Genomic DNA, 24,441 nt, shown 5'->3' on the forward strand with positions numbered 1-24,441 from the left:
GTACTTTGGTCCTTGTGTAATATTCTTGACCGCATGTGTTTGAGTTGTTTTTCTTCTTCTGCCGTTTTACACTTCCAGTACCAGTCAAACGTTTGGACACACCTACTCATTACAGGGTTTCTTTTATATTTACTATTTTCTACATTGTAGAATAATAGTGAAGACATCTAAACTATGAAACAACATGGAACCGTGTAGTAACCAAAAGTGTTAAATAAATCCAAATATATTTGCGATTCTTCAAAGTAGCCGCCCTTTTGCCTTGACAGCTTTGCACACGCTTGGCATTCTCTCAACCAGCTTCATGAGGTAGTCACCTGGAATGCATTTCAATTAACAGGTGTGCCTTGTTAGGGCCATGTTCTTATTTGGTATAAGACCAAGTCCATATAAATGCAAGAACAGCTCAAATAAGCAAAGAGAAATGACAGTCCATTACTTTAAGACAACATTTCAAGAACTTTCAAAGTTTCATCAAGTGCAGTAGCAAAAACCATCAAGTGCTATGATGAAACGGGCTCTCCTGAGGACCACCACAGGAAAGGAAGACCCAGAGTTACCTCTGCTGCAGAGGATAAGTTCATTAGAGTTACCAGCTTCAGAAATCAGCAATTACCTGCACCTCAGATTGCAGGCCAAATAAATGTTTCACAGAGATCAAGTCACAGACACATCTCAACATTAACTGTTCAGAGAAGACTGTGTGAAACAGGCCTTAATGGTGGAATTGCTGCAAAGAAACCACTACTAAAGGACACCAATAAGAAGAGACTTGCATGGGCCAAGAAACATGAGCAGTTGACATTAGACCAGTGGAAATCTGTCCTTTGGTCTGATGAGCCTAAATTTGAGATTTGTGAGATTTTTTTTGCCTTTGTGAGACGCAGAGTAGGTGAATGGATTACCTCTGTGTGTGTGTGGTGACACTGTCAGTGATTTATTTAGAATTCAAGGCACACTTAAACAGCATGGCTACCACAGCATACAGCAGTGATATGCCATCCCATCTGGTTTGCATTTTAGTGGAACTATCATTTGTTTTTCAACAGGACATTGACCCAAAACAAATCTCCAGGCTGTGTAAGGGCTAATTGACCCAGGAGAGTGATGGAGTGCTGCATCAGATGGCCTGGCCTCCACAAACACCCGACCTCAACCCAATTGAGATGGTTTGGGATGAGTTTGACCGCAGAGTGAAGGAAAGGACCCAACAAGTGCTCAAAGCAAAGGGTGGCTACATTGAAGAATCGAAATATAAAAAATATTTTGATTTAACACTTTTTTGTTTGTTGTTTACTACATGATTTCATAGTTTTGTCTTATTCTACAATGTATAAAACAGTTAAAATTAACCTTGAATTAGTAGGTTTCTAAACTTTTGACTGGTACTGTATGTATTTAGAAGGTGATTTGGGAAAGTCCATTGTAAACGGCAGAACCCCATTGCCCAATATCGCGGTTGTTCATGGCAGCGAGGGCACAATAACAGTACAAGTATACTGGAAGTTCGTTACACGTGGAAATTTGCTCCCGCATAAATAAGAGTGTTTGTTGTAACCAATTTAAATGTAGTCACTGGAGACCAGTCTACTGGGAAGGATGGAATCTGGTCTACCATCTTATTTGGTACCTTCACTTGTTTGTTTTTTCTCACCTTGGAAGCATCCATCAAACTTGTAGAGATCTTTAGCGTGAGCGCGCGACCATGTTCCTTAAGTTTTACCTCAACGAAAATGGAGAGAGGTTGTAGACGCTGAAGGTAAGCATTTCCTGCGTATCTGCGTTTTTTTCTTCAATATTTCTTTCCCTGGATGTGAAATGTTTAATTACACTCGAATGCCATTAATTGCGTAATTATGTCTGCTTTTTATTCCAAATGGCACTAACTAACCCATTCTGATTGCATAGTACTGTCCGCTTTTCATTACATATGGCTGTAACAAACCCATTATTTCAATCTTAGAAGGTGAACCTTCTGGGCCAGCCCACCAGCTCGGCCCATCCGGCTCGGTTTTCCCCCGACGACAAGTTCTCTCCGCACGGAGTGCCACTGAAGAAACGCTTCGGGCTCCTTCTCTTTCAGCAACCAAGACCCGTGCTCTAGTAGTCTAGCAAAAACAGTATTCGCTGACTGTACACACACATCCATTTCTTTGAGGTATATTGGGTTATGTGATCAAACGTTATCTGATCTGACATCACTTTTTGTATTACTTTGATTTGCACTCTATAGGCAACTCGTTTTCTTCAAGTTGAGAATGAGGGAATAAAGCATGTTTTTGTTAAACAACCTTTCACTGTTCTGTTTGACTCATTTGAATAAGTATGTGAAAACTGTTGTAAATACCATTCTTATGGCACGATTTGTCATACTTGTTTTAATGAAGTTTATCATCGGTACCAAGAAGTCTAAGAAAGCGCTACAGGGTGACGTCATTTCCCCAGAATAAATCCAAGGAAACCCGGAAGCCAAGTATCGAAAAGAGGAAACACAAAATATAATTAGGAAAGCAGCGGACCGATGTAGTGAGGATGGAGGTAAGATATACTTTACGAATATTTCGTTATTGAAGATCGAGTATGATTGTTAGCTAAATCTACTGAACTCCATCTTTTTTGCCATCTTGCCACTTGAACTAGCTTTTGATTTTATCTCCCAAAATTGCCACGATTGTGTTAACTTCACCAACAGTCACGACCGTCACTGGCTGTTATTTGTTTAGCTAATAAACCACTTTTTTTTACTATGACAATATTTAACTAACTTGTATAAGTAGCTAGTTTTTCAATGTAAACAAGACGTTCTCTCGCTGGACTCAACTCCTTTGCTTTGTCATGCAACTCCTACCCGAGCTGATCTCACACACTTAGATCGAAGAACACGTATAACACGTATAACGACCTATTTTAATGGACCCCGTTACAAGTTAGGATGATCGGATCGTCTTGAAACATATATTTAGTCTTATGTCCATCACAATAAAGAGTGTTGGATTGGCATTGAGGAAGTTTCCTCCGTTCTCACATCCATCCATTCCTTAAAATTCCACGAGGGGGAGTGTGCACTTCGAGAAGTTGTTGGGCATAATTCAAAATTGACCCATATCCCAATTTCCTATACATTTTGGATAGGTCTGAGCAGAGTTGTATTACTATGTTGTCCAGTAAGGTTAAATAAATGGAGATATTCTAGAGATATTTCAATTGAAATGTTCTTTCGTCCTGAGTACGCGATCGATTATGTTTACTCGATTAGACAGACTTGTTCGACTACTATATTAATTGGCTAGATCACAACGTCGAGCCTGGTCGAGTTGGCTGAATATGGACCTGAGTTAGCCCGAGCAACGTGATTTTGACAAATTGCCTGATAGCTAGCTAAATATCTCACGGTCAGATTTCGGTTCTTATGGGGAATAAATATCTTTCCAATAATTTGTAAGAAAATAAATAACAACAAACGTGAGCTATATCCGAATGCTTCATTGGAAGATGGCGTTAGCATTGTTGGCTAGCCTGCTAGCTAGCTAACGTTAGCGAATTGAGTTTCATTTGATGAGCTACAAGTATCTTATCTGAGAATGCTGAACAAATCAGTTATTTGCAATTTAATTTTGTGAACTGAGGTTACTTAGCTAACATTAGTTGGACGTGCTACCTTTATTTATGTACTGCTAGCGGCTATAGTTAGCACACCAGTTGAAAACGTGTGTCGATTGATTCGTCTTGTCTGGCATGATGGTGATCTCTAGCTAGCTACATTAGCTGCAAAGAGCTCGCCAATCTTGGTTGATTCGAAGTTAAGTCGCACAATTTTGATTGGTCTGTCACGATGGATCTTAACTTTTACTCTGAACTTTCTGATGGCACTGGTCAGAATGTCGACCCGGAGTTCTTGGAAGCACAGGCTTATAATGGATACGACCCAATTAACAAGGTATGGGGCCTATTTCTAAACAAGGGGGGAAAGAGTATTCACACGAAATGAAAATAACCTATGTTGTGTATGTGTCCGCAGGCGAGTCAATTGTCCCAATTGAGCCTGATATGAAAGGAGCTGTGATCCACTGTACTGAGAAAACAAGTACTAAATCCCATTTCTGTTTTGCAGTTTCCAGGGGGCAGTGATAATTACCTTACCATATCTGGGGCAGGTCATCCTTTTCTATCCTCTGAGGTGGGTATCATGATCCTAGAAGCTTGCACAGTTTCCATACTACATATTATTGACATTGTGCAGTGTATTTACACTTAACATGTTCATGCAATGTATCTTTCACAGTAACAGTTGTCCTTCTCCTTCTCTCTGTTTAGCAGACATTCCATACCCCCAGTCTTGGTGATGAGGTGTTTGAGATCCCTCCAATCTCCCTGGACCCGGACACGGCACTCAGTGTGGGGGATGTGGTTTCCCATTTTGGGGAACTCTCAGGTGGAGCAGGGGGGCCTCGCGGGTGCTGGAAGCCTGGTGAGGAATGCTGTTGTGGGGGGCAATGACCCCTCCTTTGCCTCCACCTATGTGAACACAACCTCTCAGGGCCTGGAGCACCTAAGCTTGGGGGTGATGAGCCAGCCTGGAGGGGGGGCCCTGCTCAGTTCAACACTAGGGGTGGTAAGTAGTGTACTTTATGAATAGCTTTGTGCATCAAGAATGTGTTTTTCTCAAATGTTAATGCTTTGTTAAAATGCTTTTTGTTAAGCGCTAATGCTAAGTAAACGCTCCTGGCCTTGTCACTCTAGGAACTTGGCCACTCCATTGGCTCCCATTTCAGCAGCTCCTCTCCAATGACCATTGATGTCCCACTTGGTGACATGAATCATGGTCTATTGGGACACAATCAGCTAACCACTATTGACCAATCAGATCTGAGCGCCCAGCTCGGGCTTGGCCTTCATGGCGGGAACATTCTGTCTCGTTCCAAATCACCTGACCAGCTGTCTGCCACGCCCTCTCCAGCGGGCTCCCTCCAGGATGATGACATGGATGACTTCAGGGTGAGTGTCTGTTTGTATGTTTGTTTATACAGTGCCTTGCAAAATTATTCAGACCCCTTGGATTTCTTCACATTTTGTCTTACAAAAGTCATGTTTGTCAACAATCTACACACAATACTCTCTAAGTGGGACAAAAATTCTAACGTTATTAAAAGATGAATACAAGTAAAATATAGTTGTTGCATAAGTATTCAGCTCCCTGAGTCCATACATGTTAGAAACACCTTTGGCAGCCATTACAGCTGGGAGTCTTCTTGGGTAAGTCTCTTAAGAGCTTTTGCACACCTGGATTGTGCAATATTTGCAGATTAAAAAAAAAAAAATTAAAAAAATATTTTTTTTTAAATTGTATTATTATTTTCTAAATTCTTCAAGCTTTGTCAAGATGTTAGGGATCATGGTTAGATGGCAATTTCCAAGTCTTGCCATAGGATTTCAAGCAGATTTAAGTCAAAATTGTAACTTGGAACATTCATGGAGGCAATTAATCAGTGGTGTGTTGCATTTCCCCCAACCCAGAGCTTTGCATTTAGGCCAAAAAGTGTGTTCCTTTGCCATGTTCTTTTACAGTATCACTTTAGTTCCTTGTTGCATACAAGATGCATGTTTTGGAATATTTTGTACATTTACATTTAAGTCATTTAGCAGACGCTCTTATCCAGAGCGACTTACAAATTGGTGCATTCACCTTATGACATCCAGTGGGACAGTCACTTAACAACATTTGTGTTCTTCTTTTCACTCTGTCATTTAGGTCATTATTGTGGAGTCACTGCAATGTTGTTGATCCATCCCCAGTTCTCTCCCATCACAGTCATTGAACTCTGTAGCTGTTTTGAAATCACCAATGGACTCATGGTAACACCCCTAAGTGGTTTCATTCCTGTCCTGCAGCTCAGTTCAGAAGGACTACTGTATCTTTGAGGTGTCTGGGTGGTTTAATACATGGTGCACAGCATAATTATTAACTAGACCATGTTTTAAGATGGATATTCAAGGTCTGATAGGTAATAACCAATCTACCAATCAGTGCCCTTTTTTTTCTGAGGCTTTTCGAAAAGCTCCCTGGTATTTGTAGTTGAATCTGTGCTTGAGGGACCATGCAGATTTTGTATGTATGGGGGACAGAGGGAAGGTTTAGTTATTTAAACATATCAACCCCTATTCATTTCACACAGTCAAATTGGACTTAACAAAGGGGCTGAATACTTATGCAATGACTATATATTTGAGTTGTAAATCTTTGGTCATTTTTGTAATCGTCACTACATTACACAGTCAAAAGTCGTAAGTATATATAAGCCCTACCCATTTCTACAATTTATCTTCTTAAAATTGTATTTTAAACCAAACCCTAACTAATGAAGTTTGATGCATTGGACCACCAGGCCTACACATTTGGACGAAAGTGTCTGGGAATGAAATTTGGTGTAATGTGACTAACGTGACTTCACTTTAGAGCGCATGCCATCTTTCAGCACGAAATGTCACGCTGTATGAAGCACATGTTTATCATATTTGACCATGGGTTGTGTCACAATATGAATATGTCTCAGCTGTGCCACATTTATGAACCCTTTAGAAAGCATGACAAATGGTTATAGATTCTTTGTAACACATTTATGTAGCACTTATGAAGGCTTTATAAGCTAAGCGTCATTTAAACGGTACCTAATGTTACCATGAGTCCATTGGTCACTCATTTCTTTTAATTAATTTTTCTTCCACTTTACCATTAGTATTTTTTGCTTTTTTAAAAACAATTAAATCAATTTTAATCCCAGTTTAACACACGCTTTGGAAGAAATCCAAGGGGTCTGAATAATTTCGGCAAGGTGCGTCTTGCTAAGTCTTACTAAATCTTCTGATCTAGCCTTGTATCTTTCCCCGTCTCTCTCTGTCCACTGGTCCCACTGTCACCCTGAAGAGTGTGCTGGTCGACTCTCCGATGTCCCTGTCTGTCTCCCCTGCGGTACTCTCCCACCTCTCCACCATGCCAGCCTCTTCCCCCATGCTCTCCTCCTCCGTCTCCCCTGCCTTGGTGAGGCGCGGCGGGGGCAAGCCGGCCATGGTGGCCGCTACGGCAGGGCCTGGAGGAGGGAAGAAGGGGAAGAAGAAGAAAGACCCCAACGAGCCCCAGAAACCCGTCTCTGCCTACGCCCTGTTCTTCAGGGACACTCAGGCTGCCATCAAGGGCCAGAACCCCAATGCCACATTTGGAGAGGTGTCCACAATAGTAGCCTCCATGTGGGACAGTCTTGGGGAAGAGCAGAAACAGGTATACAGTACATACACTTTGACTAATACACATGTAGGTAACAGCCAAAATAAAGGGAACACTTGCGTAAATGAGGGATACAAAATAGATTAAAAAGCAGGTACTTTCACACAGGTGTGGTTCCTGAGTTAATTATTCTTTTATTTTGGTGACCATGGCTAGAAAAAGAGATGTGGCTTTGAAAGAGGGGTCTCAAAGAAGCATAGAGGGTTTAAAGGGTGTGTGTCAGTCACCAGATCTCAACCCAATTGAACCACTTATAGGAGATTCTGAATCGGTGCCTGACAGTGTTTTCCACCAGCGTCAACAAAACACCAAATGATGGAATTACTCGTGGAAGAATGGTGTTGCATCCCTCCAAAAGAGTTCCAAACACTTGTAGAATCTATGCCAAAGCGCATTGAAGCTGTTCTTGTGGTGGCCCGACACTATTAAGATACTTTATGTAGGTGTTTCCTTTATTTTGTCAGTTAACTGTACATTTACAACATTTCAAGGATGTTTGTGGTAAAAAAAAAATTAAATTTTTAAAATGTAGCCTTTACTCACGTCTTTATTTCTGTAATTATACCCTGTTACTATTAGGTGTATAAGAGAAAGACGGAAGCAGCGAAAAAGGAGTACCTGAAGGCACTAGCAGCTTACAGAGCCAACCAGCTCTCACAGGTAAGAAGCTCTTGGCCTGTCTTTGCTTGGAAACCGTGACTGTAGTGCTGACAATATTTTACTGTAAATGTCTAGAAGCTGTTGTTACCTCTTCAATAAATGTGCTCATTTCCCCAGCCCTCCATTGACGTGATGGACACAGCTTCTTCACCATCACCTCCTCCAATACCTGAGCCAGTGCCTCTGGCCCCCCCTGGCTCCCGCCCGCCCCCCCCCCGTCTCCCCCAACACATCGCAGACCAGAATACCATCACCAACATCTGCGCCTCCAACATTATTCTGGACGTCCCCCAAGTCACCACGCGTTCCCGCACAGGAGCTTGCAAGCCCCCCACCTTGGGCCCCACAGCCACCCCGACCCTGACCCCCACCATCACCAAGATCATCATCTCCAAACAGATGCTCCAGGCCGGGGCTAAGCTCCATCAGATACCCAACTCCATGGTGACGGTGCTCCCTGGCGGCGTGCGCACTCTGCTGCCCTCAGCCCCACGCCAGCCCCCACCTCTGCTGCAGATGCAGCACGCCCCTCCTCCCCCGCGGCTCCAGCAGATGGTACACTCCCCAGCCCCGCCTCCCCTACAGGCCAAGCCCCGAGGAGGAAATGCCGGGCCGGGGCTTCCTGTGTCAATCACCGCCACACCTCCCCCTCCACTACAGATCAAGATAGTCCCGGCCTCTTTGCAGGCAGAGTCATCCTTGCCTATTATTGTTACGACAACAGCAACCGCCCACTCAATTGGTGTCACCACTTCCGCTGTGCCTGCATCGGCATATTCTACCCCTGCAGTGGCTCTGCAGTTGGCGAAGTCCACTGACTTGACGACGAGTGCGGATGAGGATTTGGTTACGGAAGAGTTCACTTCGGGAGAGGTTAGCTGTGGTTTCTGACCCAATGTTAAATACGATATTCCTCTCTGCTTCTTGCTCAACTTTCACCTCTTTTTTCTTCAGATGGAAATGGAGTTCAATGTGTCTCCACGTGCCACTGACGCTACTTCTGGCCCCCTGACTCTCTGTGTACGAGTAGGATGCACCAACCCTGCGATAGAGAGCACGGACTGGGACAAAGAGTACTGCAGCAGTGAATGTGTCGCCACTCACTGCAGGTTTGTGGGTTTGGATATCAACGTATTTGTGTTCCTTTCTCACTGAGAAAAGTTTGTCGTTTTTTGGGAAGTTTAAGTAGAAGTTGTTGGAATAGAAAAAGGAACGTGATTGATTATGTTGACTTAAAAATTAAAAAGACGAGTCTTTTTTTCCCCCCCTTTCTCTCCTTCAGGGATATCTTCATGGCCTGGTGCTCCATCAGGAATCACAACACCATGGTTGTCAAGTAAAGACCGGCCACACCCAGACAAGGGGAGAATTGTGATTTGCGTCTTGTTGGGTCAGGGGTGATAACAGGCCTAAGGTAGACTGAGTGGGATGAGAGGAAGAAATGGCGTTTGGGGAAGAGTGCCATGTACCACCAAGCGATTCATTGGAAGGAAATGATCAACGTAACACATGGGATTCATTTAGAGATGGACAGCGGCCGAGATAAAACGTGCGAGGACAGGACGTGAAGTATATATTTTTCAGTGTGTTGTATTGTTCGGACGTGCATACTTTGTCAACGGGTCCATTCACAATGATGGTGTTATGAGAGGATGTATACCATATGGAGGAACCTGAAATCATAGTGGGGTTCTAAAGGGCTCTATTCCAGAGGGTACATTGGATCATAGTGCTGTCACATGTTGACATACACTACATGACCAAAAGTATGTGGACACCTGCTCATCGAACCTCTCATTCCAAAATCATAGGCATTTATATGGAGTTGGTCCTCCCTTTTGCTGCAATGACAGCCTCCACTATTCTGGGAATGTTTTCCATTAATGTTTGAATGTTGTTGCAGGGACGAGCTTCCATTCAGTCACAAAAGCATTCGTGAGGTCGGGCACTGATGTTTGGCGATTAGGCCTGGCTCGCAGTCGGTGTTCCAATTCATCCCAAAGGTGTTTGATGGAGTTGAGATCAGGGCTCAGTGCACTTCAGCATACGTCTGTCCCGTTCTGTGAGCTCGTGTGGCCTATCACTTCACGTCTGAGCCGTTGTTGCTCCTAGACCATTTCCACTTCACAATAACAGCACTTCCATTTGACCAGGGCAGCTCTAGCAGGGGTGAAATTTCACAACCTGACTTGTTGGGAAGGTGGCATCTTATGACAGTGCCATGTCGAAAATCACTGAGCTCAGTAAGGCCAACCTACTGCCAATGTTTGTTTATGAAGATTACATGACTGTGTGCGCGATTTTATATACCGGTCAGCAACGGTGTGGCTGAAATTGCCGAATACACTAATTTGAAGGGGTGTCCACATACTTTTCTTTTTGAAGTCAGTTTTGACAGCCAAAAGCTTCTTAAAGTTTCCCATCTTTATTCTTATCTATTTGGATAAATATTTGATACCCACCTTTCTTTTGCTGGTTGCCTTTAGGTTCTCTGAAAAAAATTCTCAGCATCTCTTTTTTTAAGTAACTGTCAGGAAATATCAGATTGAGGAAAGTGGTATCATGCTAGGCTCTTGGTTTCTGTTCACATATAGTTTAGTGGGCTCTAGAGACTTTCTTACTTTTGATTATTGTAAAATAAAGGTCCACTGTGTCTAGTCCGGTGTGAATAAATGACTAGAAATAAAGGTCAATTTGACTTTCATGTTATTCCATTATTTTTAAATAAAAGAGCAAAGAAGATAAAGAGCTCAAACTCTGGTGTCTCATTTACTGTGAGTAGTGGTGAATGTTTGTGCTAAAAGGGATGGCTGTGACAGACCAACAGTAATTAATGAGCCTCTCACTGAATTTACTTAACACATCCTTTACAATAAACAAAAGTATTCTCCACTCATACAGGAGTAATAAAGGCCTATTTTGAAAAAAAAAATTGGGTTGCTACTTCCCATGGGTATGCACACAGGAAACCACGCAGGTCCTAGTCATTTCCTGTTTGGACTACTGCAACTCGCTGTTGTCTGGGCTCCACACTTGTGCCATCAAACCCCTGCAATTTTTAAAGAATACCCAGCACACCTGGTGTTCAACCTTCCTAAATTCTCCCATGTCAATCCACTCCTCCACACACTCCACTGGCTTCCAGTTGATGCATCAACTACAAAGAGCAGCAAGGGGAACTGCCCCTCCCTACCTTCAGGTGACGCTCAAACCATTCACCCCTGAGTACTTAGTTTTGACACCTCGGGTCTGCTGGCCCTCCCACCCCTATGGGAGGGCATATCCCTCTTGTCCCAGTCAAAGCCCTTTTCTGTTCTGTCACTCCAATGGTGGAACAAGATTCCCTCTGATGCTAGGACAGCAGAGTCCCTGCCCATGTTCCCGAAAACATCTGAAACCCTACCTCTTCAAAGAGTATCTTAATTAAAACACCCCCAAAAAGTACATTAGAACAGGTAAGGATTTTTTTTAAACTCTCACTTGACTTCAATCTGTAAAGCTAAAGAGTTTACAGATTCTGTGATAGACATGTAAAGGTCATGTCAGATTGAACTGACAAATGGCACGTTTATCTTGAATGGGGTCTCCGCTAAAGTGGAACTTTGCCTTTAAACTGCAATCAAGCTGAACTTCGGCCATGTGGATTGAATAGAGCAATTGTTTTTTACTACTATCACAGACTTCGCTGATAGCTACTTTGAGAGAAAAAAAATGTACCTACTATGACTGATGTGGTAGTCCCACCTAGCTATCCTTAGATGAATACACTAAGTCGCTGTGGATAAGAGCATCTGCTAAACAACTAATGTAAAAAATAAAAATACGTTGGACACATCAGGTAAAACAATCATTTAAACTTATTTAATCAAGATGCAATAGAATAATGTCAACATTATTTGTATAATAAAAACCTGAGACAACGGGAGTTGTAAGTAAAACATTTACATATTTGTTTCAGCAGAGACAATACTTGGTTATTCTCTACAGTCCAGTGCTTTGTGATGAGTGCCGTGGAGGGCCACTACTGGGTCTTTATAATGGCGACTCTACTGGGAGGATCTACGCGGTACAGGCCAAATCCCAGGCACACAGGCTGACTGAGCTGAGCATTGAACTGGTGCAGCTTGGTCAGGTTGATATTCACCTCAGAAAAAGTGATGGTTCCCTTCGCAAAGTCTACTACCACTGTCACTCTGTTGCCTTTCAATGAATTGGCGATTTCCCTCTTCATCTTGTTGTGGTAGGCAAACAGATTTCCCTTTGCATTGTGTGTGATGCTCCAGGATTCATTGTTGAGGCCAAAAACAGGGCCCTCAGTCCCCTTGCGCTTAATGCTCTGGTAGGACACAGCGATGTCCCAGTAGCCCTTGGCCTCCACCTCCCAGTAATGTCTCCCAGAGGAGTAGCACTGGGTGGTGAGAACCTGGGGGGCTTTGTCAAAGCGGGAGGGGTGGCTGGGGAGGGACAGTTTGTCCTCCACTCTCTCCACAGACTGGAGATCAAGGGACACTTTGAGAAAAGGGCTGGCCGAGTCTACGTCCAGAGTCAGCGCACCTAAGAAAGACAAATGGGGACACAGATCAGTGACACACACACACACAAACTAGCACATCAGATCAGTGATAGACTGACGCACACACACACACTATAGACCCATTGTATCACTGCTTACGTTGGGCTTCTCTGGTGTCTGCATTTCTGTAGCCATTTGGATTGTCAACTATGAATTCTGTAAACAAATACATCACATCGCTTATTACCACAGCAACAAAGATGTATTGCCATACTTATTTCTACAGTACAGGAATCTTCAAGTTTGATCATCCACAAAGAACAAAAGTTATTTATTTGCTTCTCACCTGCCAAGGAGGAGTAGACATCGTGCAAGAGAGTCTCCTGTTTCTTCAGTGTGTCTGTGAGGTTTTGATTTTCCAGAGAGGAACAATATGCTGTGATGGAGACAAAATGTTCATCAGACACACACACACACGTGCACCCACACACTCAGGCAAGATGGCCACCATTATGCCTGTGCCCAGGAAGGCAAAGGTAACTGCTTAATGACTATCGCCCCGCAGCACTCACCTCTGTCATCATGAAGTGCTTTGAGAGACCAGTCAATGATCATATCACCTCTACCTTACCTGACACCCTAGACCCACTTCAGTTTGCTTACCGCCCCAATAGATCCACAGACGATGCAATCACCATCACACTGCACACTGCCCTATCCCATCTGGACAAGAGGAATATCCATGTAAGAATGCTGTTCATCGACCATAGCTCAGCATTCAACACCATAGTACCCTCCAAGCTCATCATTAAACTCAAGACTCTGGGACTGAACCCTGCCCTGTGCAACTGGATCCTGGACTTCCTGACGGGCCGCCCCCAGGTGGTGAAGGTAGGAAACATCACCCCCACTCCGCTGATCCTCAACACTGGGGCCTCACAAGGGTGCGTGCTCAGCCCCCTCCTGTAGTCCCTGTTCACCCATGACTACGTGGCCAAGCACGCCTCCAACTCAATCATCAAGTTTGCAGACGACACAACAGTAGTAGGCTTGATTACCAACGATGACGAGAGAACCTACAGGGAGGAGGTGTGAGCTCTGGGAGAGTGGTGCTCAACTTCAACAAAACAAAAAGGAGATGATCGTGGACTTCAAGAAACAGCAGAGGGTGCACCCCCCTATCTACATCGAAGGGACCGCAGTGGAGAAGGTGGAAAGCTTCAAGTTCCTTGAGGCACACACCACTGACAAACTGAAATGGATCACCCACACAGACGGTGTGGTGAAGAAGGTACAACAAAGCCTCTTCAACCTCAGGAGGCTAAATAAAAGTGGCTTGTCACCTAAAACCCTCACACATTTTTACAGATGCACAATTGAAAGTGGGTGGTGCGGTCTGCCCAACGCATTACCGGGGTCAAACTACCCAACCTCCAGGACACCTACAGCACCCGATGTCACAGGAAGGCCAAAAAGATCAACAAGGACATCAACCACCCAAGCCACTGCCTGTTCAGCCAGCTATCATACAGAAGGCGAGGTCAGTACAGGTGCATCAAAGCTGGGACAGAGAGACTGAAAACAGCTTCTATCTCAAGGCCATCAGACTGTTAAACATCACTAGCACATTAGAGGCTGCTGCCTATAGGCATAGACTAGGAATTACTGGCCACTTTAAGGTATGGAACACTAGTCACTTTAATAATGTTTACATATCTGGCATACTCATCTCATATGTATATACTGTTTTCTATACTATTATACGGTATCTCATTCACTTAATAATGCTTACATATCTTACATTACTCATCTCATATGTATATACTGTTTTTTCTATACTATTCTACTGTACCGTTGTCCGTTCCATTCTGACATCGCTCGTCCATAGTCTAATAGTCTTAATTCATTCCTACTTAGATTTGTGTGTATTGGGTATATGTGGTGTACTTTGTTAGACATTACTTGTTAGATATTACTGCACTGTCGGAGCTAGAAGCACAAACATTTCGCTATAACATCTGCTAATCACATGTATGTGACCCATATAATTTGATTTGATACACCCACACATACACCTTGCTGAAGTCCAAGTGTATGCAGGTCAATGGTTGACAATGTTATTTGGGGCAAGTAAGAGAGTAAAATGACTCATTTAATACTATATAAAATAAATCCAAGTCGTGACTGACTGCGTCATTATCAGATCTACTCACCATAATAAAGGACAATGAACCAGAGGCACAGCAACACCACAGTTACACTGTTAATGCGGGAGTCTTTGGAATTAGAGTTCTGCCTCTGTTCACAGAAAAATAAAACTATGAATCTCACAACAAATCAAAAAAACAATCAAAGCATTACAGTAGAGTGCACAAACGTAGGACTAACTTCGTTTTTGAAGTCTTCTTTCAACTTGCTGACAGAGTCTTTGCATTCCTGTAGCTTTCCCTCTAGTACCTGGAACTGCTGCTCCATAAATGCCTGAAAGCCATTTACACACATACTCACAGCTGTACACCGGGTATACAAAACATTAAGAACACCTGCTCTGTTCCATGGCAGACTGACCGGGTGAAAGCTATGATCCCTTATTGATGTAATTTGTTAAATCCACTTCAATCAGGGGAGGAGACAAAGTTAAAGGATTTCTAAGCCTTGAGACAATTGAGACATGGATTGTGTATGTGTGCCATTCAGAGGGTGAAGTGGCAAGACAAATAATTGAAGTGCCTTTGAACGGGGTATGGTAGTGGGTGCCAGGCGCACCGGCTTTTATTAAGAACTGCAACGCTGCTGGGTTTTCCACACAACAATTTCCCGTGTGTATCAAGAATGGTCCACCACCCAAATGATATCCAGCCAACTTGACACAACTGTGGGAAGCATTGGAGTCAACATGGGCCAGCATCCCTGTGGAACGCTTTCAACACCTTTTAGAGTTCATACCCCAACGAATTGAGGCTGTTCTGAGGGTAAATGTTCTTAATGTTTGGTATACTCCATGTATATGTACTTGTGCTTAAATAGTGCTATTATACCGATGTGTTTGTTTGTCTGCGATATTATACATTACAATAGTGTGCCAATCATTCTGCATTGGCAGTGTCTCTGGGTGGTGTGTGTATCATTCTGTGTTTTATGGTTTATTTATTTGTGTCTTTTAAGCACATGAACAAACAAATTTCCCCCTGGTGGGATAACAAAGTCGATATAGTTTGTGTTTGAGAGACAACCTTTTTTGGATTAAGACCGGAAGAACCTCACTTCATTCTCAGACCTGGGATTTCTACAGTACTTGCCTGGAAGTGTACTATGTGTATGAGAAACTTTCTGCCCCCCAAATCCTACCCCGCCACACCACACCCCATTTACTCTGGTTGAAGGAGGGTAACAGAAAATAAATCAAGAATGTAAAACTAGCATTGTATATATATTTCTCCTATGGCTATCCTTAAGAAGAGAGGGTAAAAACTCACAGTCAGTTTTCTGCCCAGAACGTTGGTGGTATCAACGGTGAGGTTCATCTGCTTCTTGTCCATGGCACAGATATTACAGATGTAGGTTTTCGACATGGAGCAGTAGTACCTCAGCACCTCATCGTCATGCTCAGGGCACCTCCTCCTGCTCAGGTCCCCCAGGGGTTTGACCAGAGGGTGTCCCATGTAGGCAGGGAGTTGCAGGTGATCTTGGACATGCTCCTGACACAGTGACACCTCACACTTCAGACACGTCTTCGCTGCCAGTCTCTGTTTCTCTGGACAGCAGTCACAATACGTACTCTCTGTCTTCTTAGCCTTCAATTCAATCAGAAAATCAATCAGTTAATCATGGTTAATTTAGAAGTCAGCAAAACCAATCTAGTGACAGGTAGCAGGGCCAGAGTTATGGGCCCGCCCTACCGTACTTCCTTGCCCTCCCAAATGAGATATTGAAATATTTATCAATTATTTGACTGAGAGACGCATCAATCTCAGTTAAAGCGTCCAAGCAAGCGAAGCAGCGTCCCTCTGTCTCAGTATGTGTAGACCATGTATTTGATGCTGTCTGGATCAAAAGAGTATGGCACGTCATGCGATTTTTGTCCAGACAGCATCAGATATATGGGCTATATATAGAGGGGTGCCGTTTCTCTTGCTCAAATGATTTCTCCGGTGATATAGTTTCAGCAGAGAGGAAGAGGCGAAGTGAGAGGGCTCACAAAATCTGTCCAGTATAAGCCTAATGTGTACGGGAATAATATGCAGTCCTAAGCTTGTTGCCCGTCTTCCTGCCTTTGGGACAAAGAGTCCCATTGTTAGGGCGGAGACATGAGCATCTCGGTTTTGAGTCCCATCTGTTTAGGAAAGGGAAGGGGGGATACCTAGTCAGTTGTACAACTGAATGCCTTCAACTGAACTGTGTCTTCCGCATTTAACCCAACCCCTCCGAATCAGAGAGGTGCGGGGGGCTGCCTTAATCAACGTCCACATCTTCGGCGCCCAGGTAACAGTGGGTTAACTGCCTTGCTCAAGGGCAGAACAACAGATTTTTACCTTGTCCTTTCGGTTTAGCTAAAATAAAAATGTATATGATAATACCAAAAAAGGTCATGCCTATTCTGCAAGTTATTTTGGCATTAATGTGTGTCACATATCAGTTTCTAAACACATTTATTGAGTTAATAAAGCTGCAGGTGTTGCAGCCTAGCTCAGTGCTGTCTGTGGTGGAGGGGCAGCCAGCGGAAAATACAGAGCATAGAGGTTGGTAATCTTCTCTAATTACGTCCGGGATTGGCTCAGTGTTCTGTCACTCATGGGGACACTACGTCACCGCAAAAACTACAGGGAGAGCTAGAAAGTTCCAGCCTACTTGGGTGCTGTCATAGATTTACATTAGAAGTGCCCATACAAGAAGGCTCAAGGTCATTGGCCACAGATAAAATGACAAATCAAGTTATATCTAACGTAGCTTTGATTTGACTGATCATGTCAACATCATACTTTCAAAATCTTAACTAGCATGCAGTCATCAGGAATCACGTCGACAATCTACTGGCAAATCCATTTCAGTCCTTGTCATATGTAGAGAAATTAGAGATAAAAGGTATCAGTGCTCATCGGCCATTGGACATAAATATTACACAACAAGTTTGAAATCGTAGTGGTTTGAGTGGTTTGGAAGGAAGGCTAACTACAAGCGTTGCAAAGCAATCACTCTTTTGCTTCCTCTGCCTGCTATTCAGTGGAGAGGGTGTGTGGTTCAAGTCTCTGTTTAAGGGTCTCTTTTCCAGAAAAGGTTGAATACATTGGCCATGCTGTCAATCCAGCATGACTTCTGCAGCGTTCAAAACAACTGGAACCTCAGAACTAGGAAATCTCAGAGTTCAGTGAGTTAAAGACAACTGAGAACTGGAAAAAAACGAGCTCTGTCTAGGAAAATACATTTTGAACGGTCATCCAACTCAGAATTCCAAGTCGGGAACTCTGGCCTCTTTTTGAAGCACTGACCTGAAGATCACTGACATCATGATTCGACCTTGTTTTTATCCGAGTTACCAGTTTCCTTTAAAGCACCATCAATAACAGAGAATGCCAGAGTTCCATGACAAAATTTGCCCACAAGAAGGACAGCCGCCCTGCCTTCCTGTTCAAGTGAGCACAGCACAACCGTGAGTCCAAAAATATATTATATGCTGCTGCATAAAGTATGTAATATGCCAGGGAGATATCTATACTGTAGCTAAGAAAGTAATACTAATTGTATGTTGTGTAGAAAGCTGTTAGTAGCCCATGTGACTCACCCTAATAATTTGGGCACTTTCCCCCTTATAATTTAGCCTACTGTTCTGACTTGGTGGTGTACATGTAGCCTATAGCCTGTTTTAGAGAAATGCCATCATTGAATATTGTAAGATATGCCCCATCGATTTATCCTACGGTTCTGACTTGTACGGGGAGAATACTGTAAGCAAGGCCCATGGATTCTGAATTCTGTCGCTGTACATTTCAAAAGTGCTCAACACATAGTTATATTGACTACGCTGGTCTTAGCTCGCTCATTAATGTCTTAATCTAAGTTACAGATAGTTTCTTATCCGCTCAACATTCCCTTATGCCATAGTTTTTACATCTCAATTGTCAGTAGAAACCTCATTTGTTTAAGCAAGTCAGCCATATCAGCTATGTTTTTTTAAAGGCAGTAAACAAGGCTGAATGAACTGTTTCGCTGCCAGACAAGGTTCTGCTGATAGCCAGGTGTAGAAGGGGTAAGGATTCACTCCACGATGCTGAAAAGAAATCTCTGCTGTTGGCACAGCTTTATGTAGGCCCTAACAGTTTGTAGGCACAGTTTGTCACCGTTATAGTGCAATTAATGCATTATTTACCGTTGTTTATTGGCTTTGCTGGCCTGTTTAAAAACAAAATATATGTTGAGTTTGCCCCACCAAGAATTACATGCTAAAATTGCCACTGGTCTTAACTCACCACTGTTTTCTTTGCCTCACACAAGTCAACAAAGCTTTTTTTAAATTGTTTAAAATTTATTTTACAGCTATTGGGAATGATTGTTCCTCATAATCACCAAGCCAGTGTGCGAAAGAGCAAAATAACTGGTGGTGGCAGGGTAGCCTAGTGGTTAGAGCGTTGGACTAATAACCGGAAGGTTGCAAGTTCAAACCCCTGAGCTGACAAGATCTGTTGTTCTGCCCCTGAACAGGCAGTTAACCCACTGTTCATTAGGCCGTCATTGAAAATAAGAATTTGTTCTTAACTGATCTTGCCTAGTTAAATAAAGGTATAAAAAAATATCCAGTGGAAATGCAATAAAAACAGCTTTCTGTCCCAAGCTCACCAGAAGGAAGTATACAGGAAGCTTACCATACAGTAGTTTAAAGAGAATACCGAGTAGGACGTCATTAGATACAGTCTCAAATATGTGGTTCTTTTTTTAAGACCAACGGGGCTGGATTTAGTTTCTCTAGCTGGCCCACACTCCATTGCAGTAGGTGGGGGTAATGCACCACAACGTTGGATGCCAACCCCGATAAACCCCACCAAAGAAGAAGCAGCTCACTGGCGAAGGAAACTTTGAGCTCCCGGAATAGGCGAGTTGATCCACTGTTCCCAAATTCGTTCGTTACAGCTTCCGGTCTGACCACGTGAAAACTTCACTAGCAAAAACTCAAGTCAAGACAGATAGAAAGTGAGGCAGACAGGCGGAAAAGAGATATTTTCACCTGTTTTTATTATGTATTTTAATTAGTTGATAATTGAAGTTCTCTCTTGAGTTCTATGCTCTCACTTATTTAGCCGCCAATGGATCACAGTGTATCAATGTGTCAGAGGCTAGTGCTCTCACCATAGTTTACTTTTAACTTTTAGATGACAATGATTTTGAGAGGAAAGGAAACTGTTCCACGAAAATGTGCATATCAGTAGAAATGGTAGGATAAATGGTAAGCTTCCAAAAACTTGAAACACATGAACTGCCTATGGTCTTTACTATTACACCCATTTTAAAAATCGTTCACAAATAGCTGGCCAGCCTATGGAAATCAAATGTCTGCCCGGCGTAGTGATTCATAATGGCCTCGGGTCTGACAGATCGATAGAGACACAAATTATGATAAATGGAACATAATTCTTGGCAAAAGTAATAAACCAGATCTGTGAACAAATTGAGAGGAGCACCTTTAGGTTTTCTCTGAAGTCCTCTGCGATGTTAGCCAGGGTATAGCTCTTCTGGACGTCAATCGTGGATCCAAAGTAGGCCCTGCAGTCTGGGCAGCGGAAGGGCATGTTTGAACCGAAGTCTATTATGCCCTCCAGACACACCATACAGTAGCTGTGCCCACAGGACAGCTGGTGAGGGTCTTTAAATATGTCATGGCACACTGGGCATGTCAGCAACACCTCAAGCTGGGTTTTGCTTGACAGAGGAATGGTACAGTCTTCGTCCATCTTGCTCCCTTTCCTGCTGTTCAAAGATTGGAGAATAAGGTTAAAAGGAAATGAAGTATCCCCTGACTGCTGTAGGTGGTGCTCCAAAATGTCCGTTTCAAATAGTAGCCAGCTGCTGAAGGAATGGCATGTTAGCGTAGTAGGCAATTAGACATGGGAAGGTCTGTGCACTGCCGCTAAATCACACAAAATGCAATAATTTACCTGTAAAATCAGCTTTCGGTCCTTGCCTGTGTGTACTTCACTGTATACAGTGCAAACATTCAAAAGTGAAAGCAAAGCTCCCTGTGTATACTTCCTTTGGAGGCGGGGCTAGACTCAACTGTCATTGGAGCCACTTCACAACAGGGAAGTAGTCTGCAGTTATATCTTTTGAGCTACTTTTTTAATAATGAGCTTTAATAAGCTATAAAATAAACTAACATACATTAACGTTTGTAACAAAAGAGACGAGATTCACACAACCAGACACTTCCGATGTGTCAATTTTTATAAGGCATTAGTGAAACCAATAATACAAGTGTTTTTTTATTGCCAGACAAAAGGGCCAACCACAGTACATACCATAAAACAGACCTTTTCACTCAAACGCAGGGAATTACAGTGCATTAGGAAGGTTTTCAGACCCCTGGACTCAGTCAGACATCAGCTTCAATCAGCTTCAATCAAAAAATATGAAATATGAAATAACAGTCAAATGTGTATTTGCAAAAGTAAAGGCTGCATCATACTTCCCATTCTTTTAATTTTAAACTAAGTCATGAGTCTTTAGATACTTTTTCCTGTGTAGACATCAGGGAAGTTTAAGGATGGTGTTTTCCTGACAAAACAGCACTATGAACAAAGATAAGGAGAGACAGTTGCTGCATTACTATAGTATTTGGCATAATGGTTCAAGATAAAAGTATAAAACAAACAATTTAAGCCTACCTTTACAACTACTTACAAACCAAAATACAAAGGAACAATTTGTTTGTATTTACTACAAAGTGAAAAGATGTATCATGAAAACAGATTTTCTGAGAAAGACCTCACACTAATCTCAGCCCTGGCCAATGTACAACGCTATGTATTCTTCAAAGAGACATGCAACAGTTCCATGTCCATAGTGTTTTGGCCAAAGAAATAGTGTAAAGACCTAGGGGCCAGTTTTCCAGACCCAGATTAAGCCTAGTCCAGTATGCTCAATATAAAATCTCCATTGCAATAACTTTTTTGGTTTAGGACTAGGCATAAATCGGTGCCTGGAAAAACATTATGGCTATTAATAACAGTGTCCACTAAAGCTTTACTCAGATGATCAGTCTGGACAATCCAAACCTACCCCAGGATGGTTGACTGCCTCATTTCAGATCTTTCCACTGTCCCCATCTTCCGTCATAATGGTTATTTACAATCATAGTATCGTTCAAAAACAACCAATGCTGAACGATAAGTTATAAATGAGGAATGGGCATTTAGTAGTTTCAGTTAGAGGTAGATAAGCTTTGTAATGCGGCTTACACAACCAGCCAATAAAGGCTGCTAGGTGCTAATGCTTAGGAACAGCTCTTTGTCGGAAAGTGAGCTACTTCGCTGTCACCCCCAAGTGATCAACGCTGTGTTCCTCAAGGTTACTGAGGATTCTGAAGCTCTTGGAGCAGAAGGAGCAGGTGAAAGGTCTCTCACCTGTGTGAAAGCGCAGGTGAGCCTTCAGATTGTCCCTAAGCCGGAAGCTTTTCCCACACTGGAGGCAGCTGTGAGGCTTGTCCCCCGTGTGGAACCTCTCATGCCTGCGGAGGCTTTTCCGCAGGGCGAACATCTTTGAGCACTGGTAGCATGAATAGGGCTTCTCCCCGTTGTGGAAGCGCTCGTGCCTCCTCAAGATCTTCCTGCGTTTGAAACTCTTCCCGCAGATCTTGCAACCGTAGGAGTGGCTCGGGGAGAGGACGCTTTGAAGCCGCCAGACATCGTTCCCACACTGAGTGAAGCAGTAAAGGCGCCGGCCTGTGTGGAGGCCCTGGTGGGTCTTGATGTCCTTGGGCATGGGGAACCTCTTGCTGTTTTGACAGTAGCTCCCATTAGCCTTCTTCCCTCCAGGCACCAAAAGCAGGTTCACCAGCAGCACCGAGCAGGCCCTCGTCAATTTGTGCTCCAGGGAGGTCTGGTCCAGCTTGAAATCCACCGTCTTCATAATCATCATCTGGTCCAGCTTGAAGTCCACATTTTTATTCTTCACTGCAGAGGGAGGGTCCAATGCACCCATAGATGTCAACTTTCTCTTAGCCTGTTCAGGAGCCAAAGCCCCATCTGAGGTGGACGGGCTATAGGCTGTCTCCTTTGCGGTGCTGACACTGGCCTCTTGGGGCTCCACCTGGATAGGCTTTTCTTTACAATTTGCCTGTGGTGTTGAATACTGCTCTTCTGCCTTTGGGACCATTTGACAGATGACTTTAGTCACCCATTCTGTGTTCATTCCATTCTCTGATTCTGTCTTGAGGTTGGGGAGCTTTGAACAGTACCAGAGAGGTGGTTTGGATACTTAGGGGCTAGAGGACAGAAAATGAAATAGTTGTTAGATAGTAACCTCAACCCTTTATATACAAAGTCTTTCTAACAAACATATTTATGTATCTATAGCTTCACCGCCACCTAGAATTAATGTGTTTACTGGAATATATAACTTGTTCTCCTTCTGGCTCAGTGGTTGTTGGGGATTCTGGTTCCAGACTGCTCACCTTCACCATCTCCACATCCTGGCAGATGGATGACAAGCCATAAAATATAACTACTTAGCTCTTGTAATACAGGTGTCAGCAGCTCAAATTAGCCTACACTACATGTCAAAACGCCATGGGTTATTTTAACAAACACCAAATACATCTTATGGTTCACAAATCACATTAACCTCAAACACTGATTCACTGACCTTACCTTGTGTTCTAGAACATAGCACTTTAGGTCAGCAGGCTGATTAGCCTCCAACATGGTGATATGATGTGCAGGACCCTCCTCACTGCTCACCTTTGAGACGGAGCACTGTTTTGGGGCTAGAGGGAATGGAAGGGGGGAGAGAAAAGCACACAAACATTCCATTGGTTTGATCAGCACTGACATGCATAACAATGTAGAGGTTAAATAAATCACTAATTGTGCATAACTTATTTTTTGTGCTTCAAATGTTGTCTGTTGACAATTTGTCAGTCATCTATATTTTGCAGTATCCCAATTCCTTCCAACATGTAAAAAAAACTGCATTTCAGTCACATTCAGCGAGAATAATAAGACTGAGTCGTCAATCAAACTAACCCGTGTTTATTTATCCATATGTGACAATTTTACATATGGCTCCCCCGAGAACATGATTGTACTACTTGCTAGTTGCAACAAAGTATCCAGCAGCAAGATCCGTTGGATGAGATTGTAAACTGTTTCACTGGGATCTTAACAGCAACAACGTTACAGTGGGATGAAGTAACACTTTCATATACCAGGTAACTCCTCATCCACTTGAACTCCGATACTGCGAAGACATTTCTTGCCTGACTTTTTGACAGAGTCCACCGTTTGCAGGATTTCATTTTGTTTTGTCCGCCCTTCAATGAGAACAGTGGTTCCTTTAGCAAGGAAGTGACACTCGAACAGTTTCGTTATTTCCACGACGGCCACCTTTGTAAGTGAATCCAAAACAGACACAATCTGGGTTTGAAAATTCACGTCGACGGACACAGACATGCTGACAGCTGTTAAACGAGCGCACAGTTAAGAAAATGTTGAAGCCAAAAAGCTTGTCACGAAAGTGAACTGTGTTTATATCAACCACATGGTATGAGAAGCTGGGGGCGTGTATCTGACGTTCCATCACCAAGTTCGCTCAGCGTCTCGCGCCAAATTCACTTTATTTCCGGGAAAGCGTGGTGCGTAATATGGTCATATGTCATCATGTCATATAAAATAAAATAATTCTAACAGTGAGACATATTGCTTTGATCTTTTATCGTTTTATGGTACAGTTCCAATGCATGACAAATAATAGAAATGACGGTTTATTCTCTCTGTCTCTCTCGCAC

The 24,441-nt window shown here is 43.1% G+C and overlaps 3 protein-coding genes and 1 pseudogene across 7 annotated transcripts; 2 read left to right on the forward strand and 2 right to left on the reverse strand.

Annotated features, from left to right (window-relative positions):
- The first annotated feature begins 1,262 nt into the window (after window positions 1-1,262).
- On the forward strand, window positions 1,263-2,287 carry LOC124041596 (annotated as a pseudogene).
- A 691-nt stretch (window positions 2,288-2,978) lies between these two features.
- Window positions 2,979-10,694, forward strand: tox4a (TOX high mobility group box family member 4 a). Its single transcript, XM_046359340.1, is given in 10 exon segments — window positions 2,979-3,937; window positions 4,112-4,177; window positions 4,315-4,427; window positions 4,429-4,612; window positions 4,741-4,995; window positions 6,923-7,273; window positions 7,859-7,939; window positions 8,057-8,812; window positions 8,894-9,048; window positions 9,222-10,694. Coding segments are annotated over 10 exon segments (2,124 nt in total). The 5' UTR covers window positions 2,979-3,832; the 3' UTR covers window positions 9,280-10,694.
- Window positions 10,695-11,778: 1,084 nt separating this feature from the next.
- LOC124041597 (E3 ubiquitin/ISG15 ligase TRIM25-like) lies at window positions 11,779-20,705 on the reverse strand. 2 transcript variants are annotated; one of them, XM_046359342.1, is made up of 8 exons: window positions 20,597-20,705; window positions 20,123-20,405; window positions 15,929-16,246; window positions 14,841-14,933; window positions 14,666-14,750; window positions 12,799-12,888; window positions 12,612-12,668; window positions 11,779-12,493 (listed from the first exon to the last, which is right to left on the reverse strand). In XM_046359342.1, exons 2-8 carry the CDS (start codon window positions 20,390-20,392, stop codon window positions 11,961-11,963), a joined length of 1,446 nt encoding a protein of 481 aa, XP_046215298.1. In that variant the 5' UTR covers window positions 20,393-20,405; window positions 20,597-20,705; the 3' UTR covers window positions 11,779-11,960. The 2 variants fall into 2 exon arrangements, with proteins under 2 accessions (XP_046215298.1, XP_046215299.1); XM_046359343.1 differs by having other exon boundaries at window positions 20,123-20,408; window positions 20,597-20,699.
- A 199-nt stretch (window positions 20,706-20,904) lies between these two features.
- Window positions 20,905-24,353, reverse strand: LOC124041599 (zinc finger protein 880-like). 4 transcript variants are annotated; one of them, XM_046359348.1, is made up of 4 exons: window positions 23,681-24,353; window positions 23,306-23,421; window positions 23,110-23,127; window positions 20,905-22,920 (listed from the first exon to the last, which is right to left on the reverse strand). In XM_046359348.1, exon 4 carries the CDS (start codon window positions 22,845-22,847, stop codon window positions 21,960-21,962), a length of 888 nt encoding a protein of 295 aa, XP_046215304.1. In that variant the 5' UTR covers window positions 22,848-22,920; window positions 23,110-23,127; window positions 23,306-23,421; window positions 23,681-24,353; the 3' UTR covers window positions 20,905-21,959. The 4 variants fall into 4 exon arrangements, with proteins under 4 accessions (XP_046215304.1, XP_046215302.1, XP_046215303.1 ...); XM_046359346.1 differs by having other exon boundaries at window positions 23,043-23,127; XM_046359347.1 differs by having other exon boundaries at window positions 23,024-23,127.
- Between the last annotated feature and the right edge of the window lie 88 nt (window positions 24,354-24,441).

The sequence above is a fragment of the Oncorhynchus gorbuscha genome, linkage group LG08 (assembly GCF_021184085.1).
Source record: "Oncorhynchus gorbuscha isolate QuinsamMale2020 ecotype Even-year linkage group LG08, OgorEven_v1.0, whole genome shotgun sequence".
Lineage (NCBI taxonomy): Eukaryota > Metazoa > Chordata > Actinopteri > Salmoniformes > Salmonidae > Oncorhynchus > Oncorhynchus gorbuscha.

What these genes read in the sequence shown, in the direction of transcription:
- LOC124041597 (XM_046359342.1), bottom strand. Translation starts at nt 20,392, where the DNA reads ATGGACGAAGACTGTACCATTCCTCTGTCAAGCAAAACCCAGCTTGAG. An exon ending in TTCTGGGCAGAAAACTGACT is followed by an intron (nt 14,934 to 15,928) that starts GTGAGTTTTTAC and finishes AATGGCTTTCAG; the next exon opens with GCATTTATGGAGCAGCAGTT. An exon ending in AAGAAGACTTCAAAAACGAA is followed by an intron (nt 14,751 to 14,840) that starts GTTAGTCCTACG and finishes TTCTGTGAACAG; the next exon opens with AGGCAGAACTCTAATTCCAA.
- LOC124041599 (XM_046359349.1), bottom strand. Translation starts at nt 22,847, where the DNA reads ATGAACACAGAATGGGTGACTAAAGTCATCTGTCAAATGGTCCCAAAG.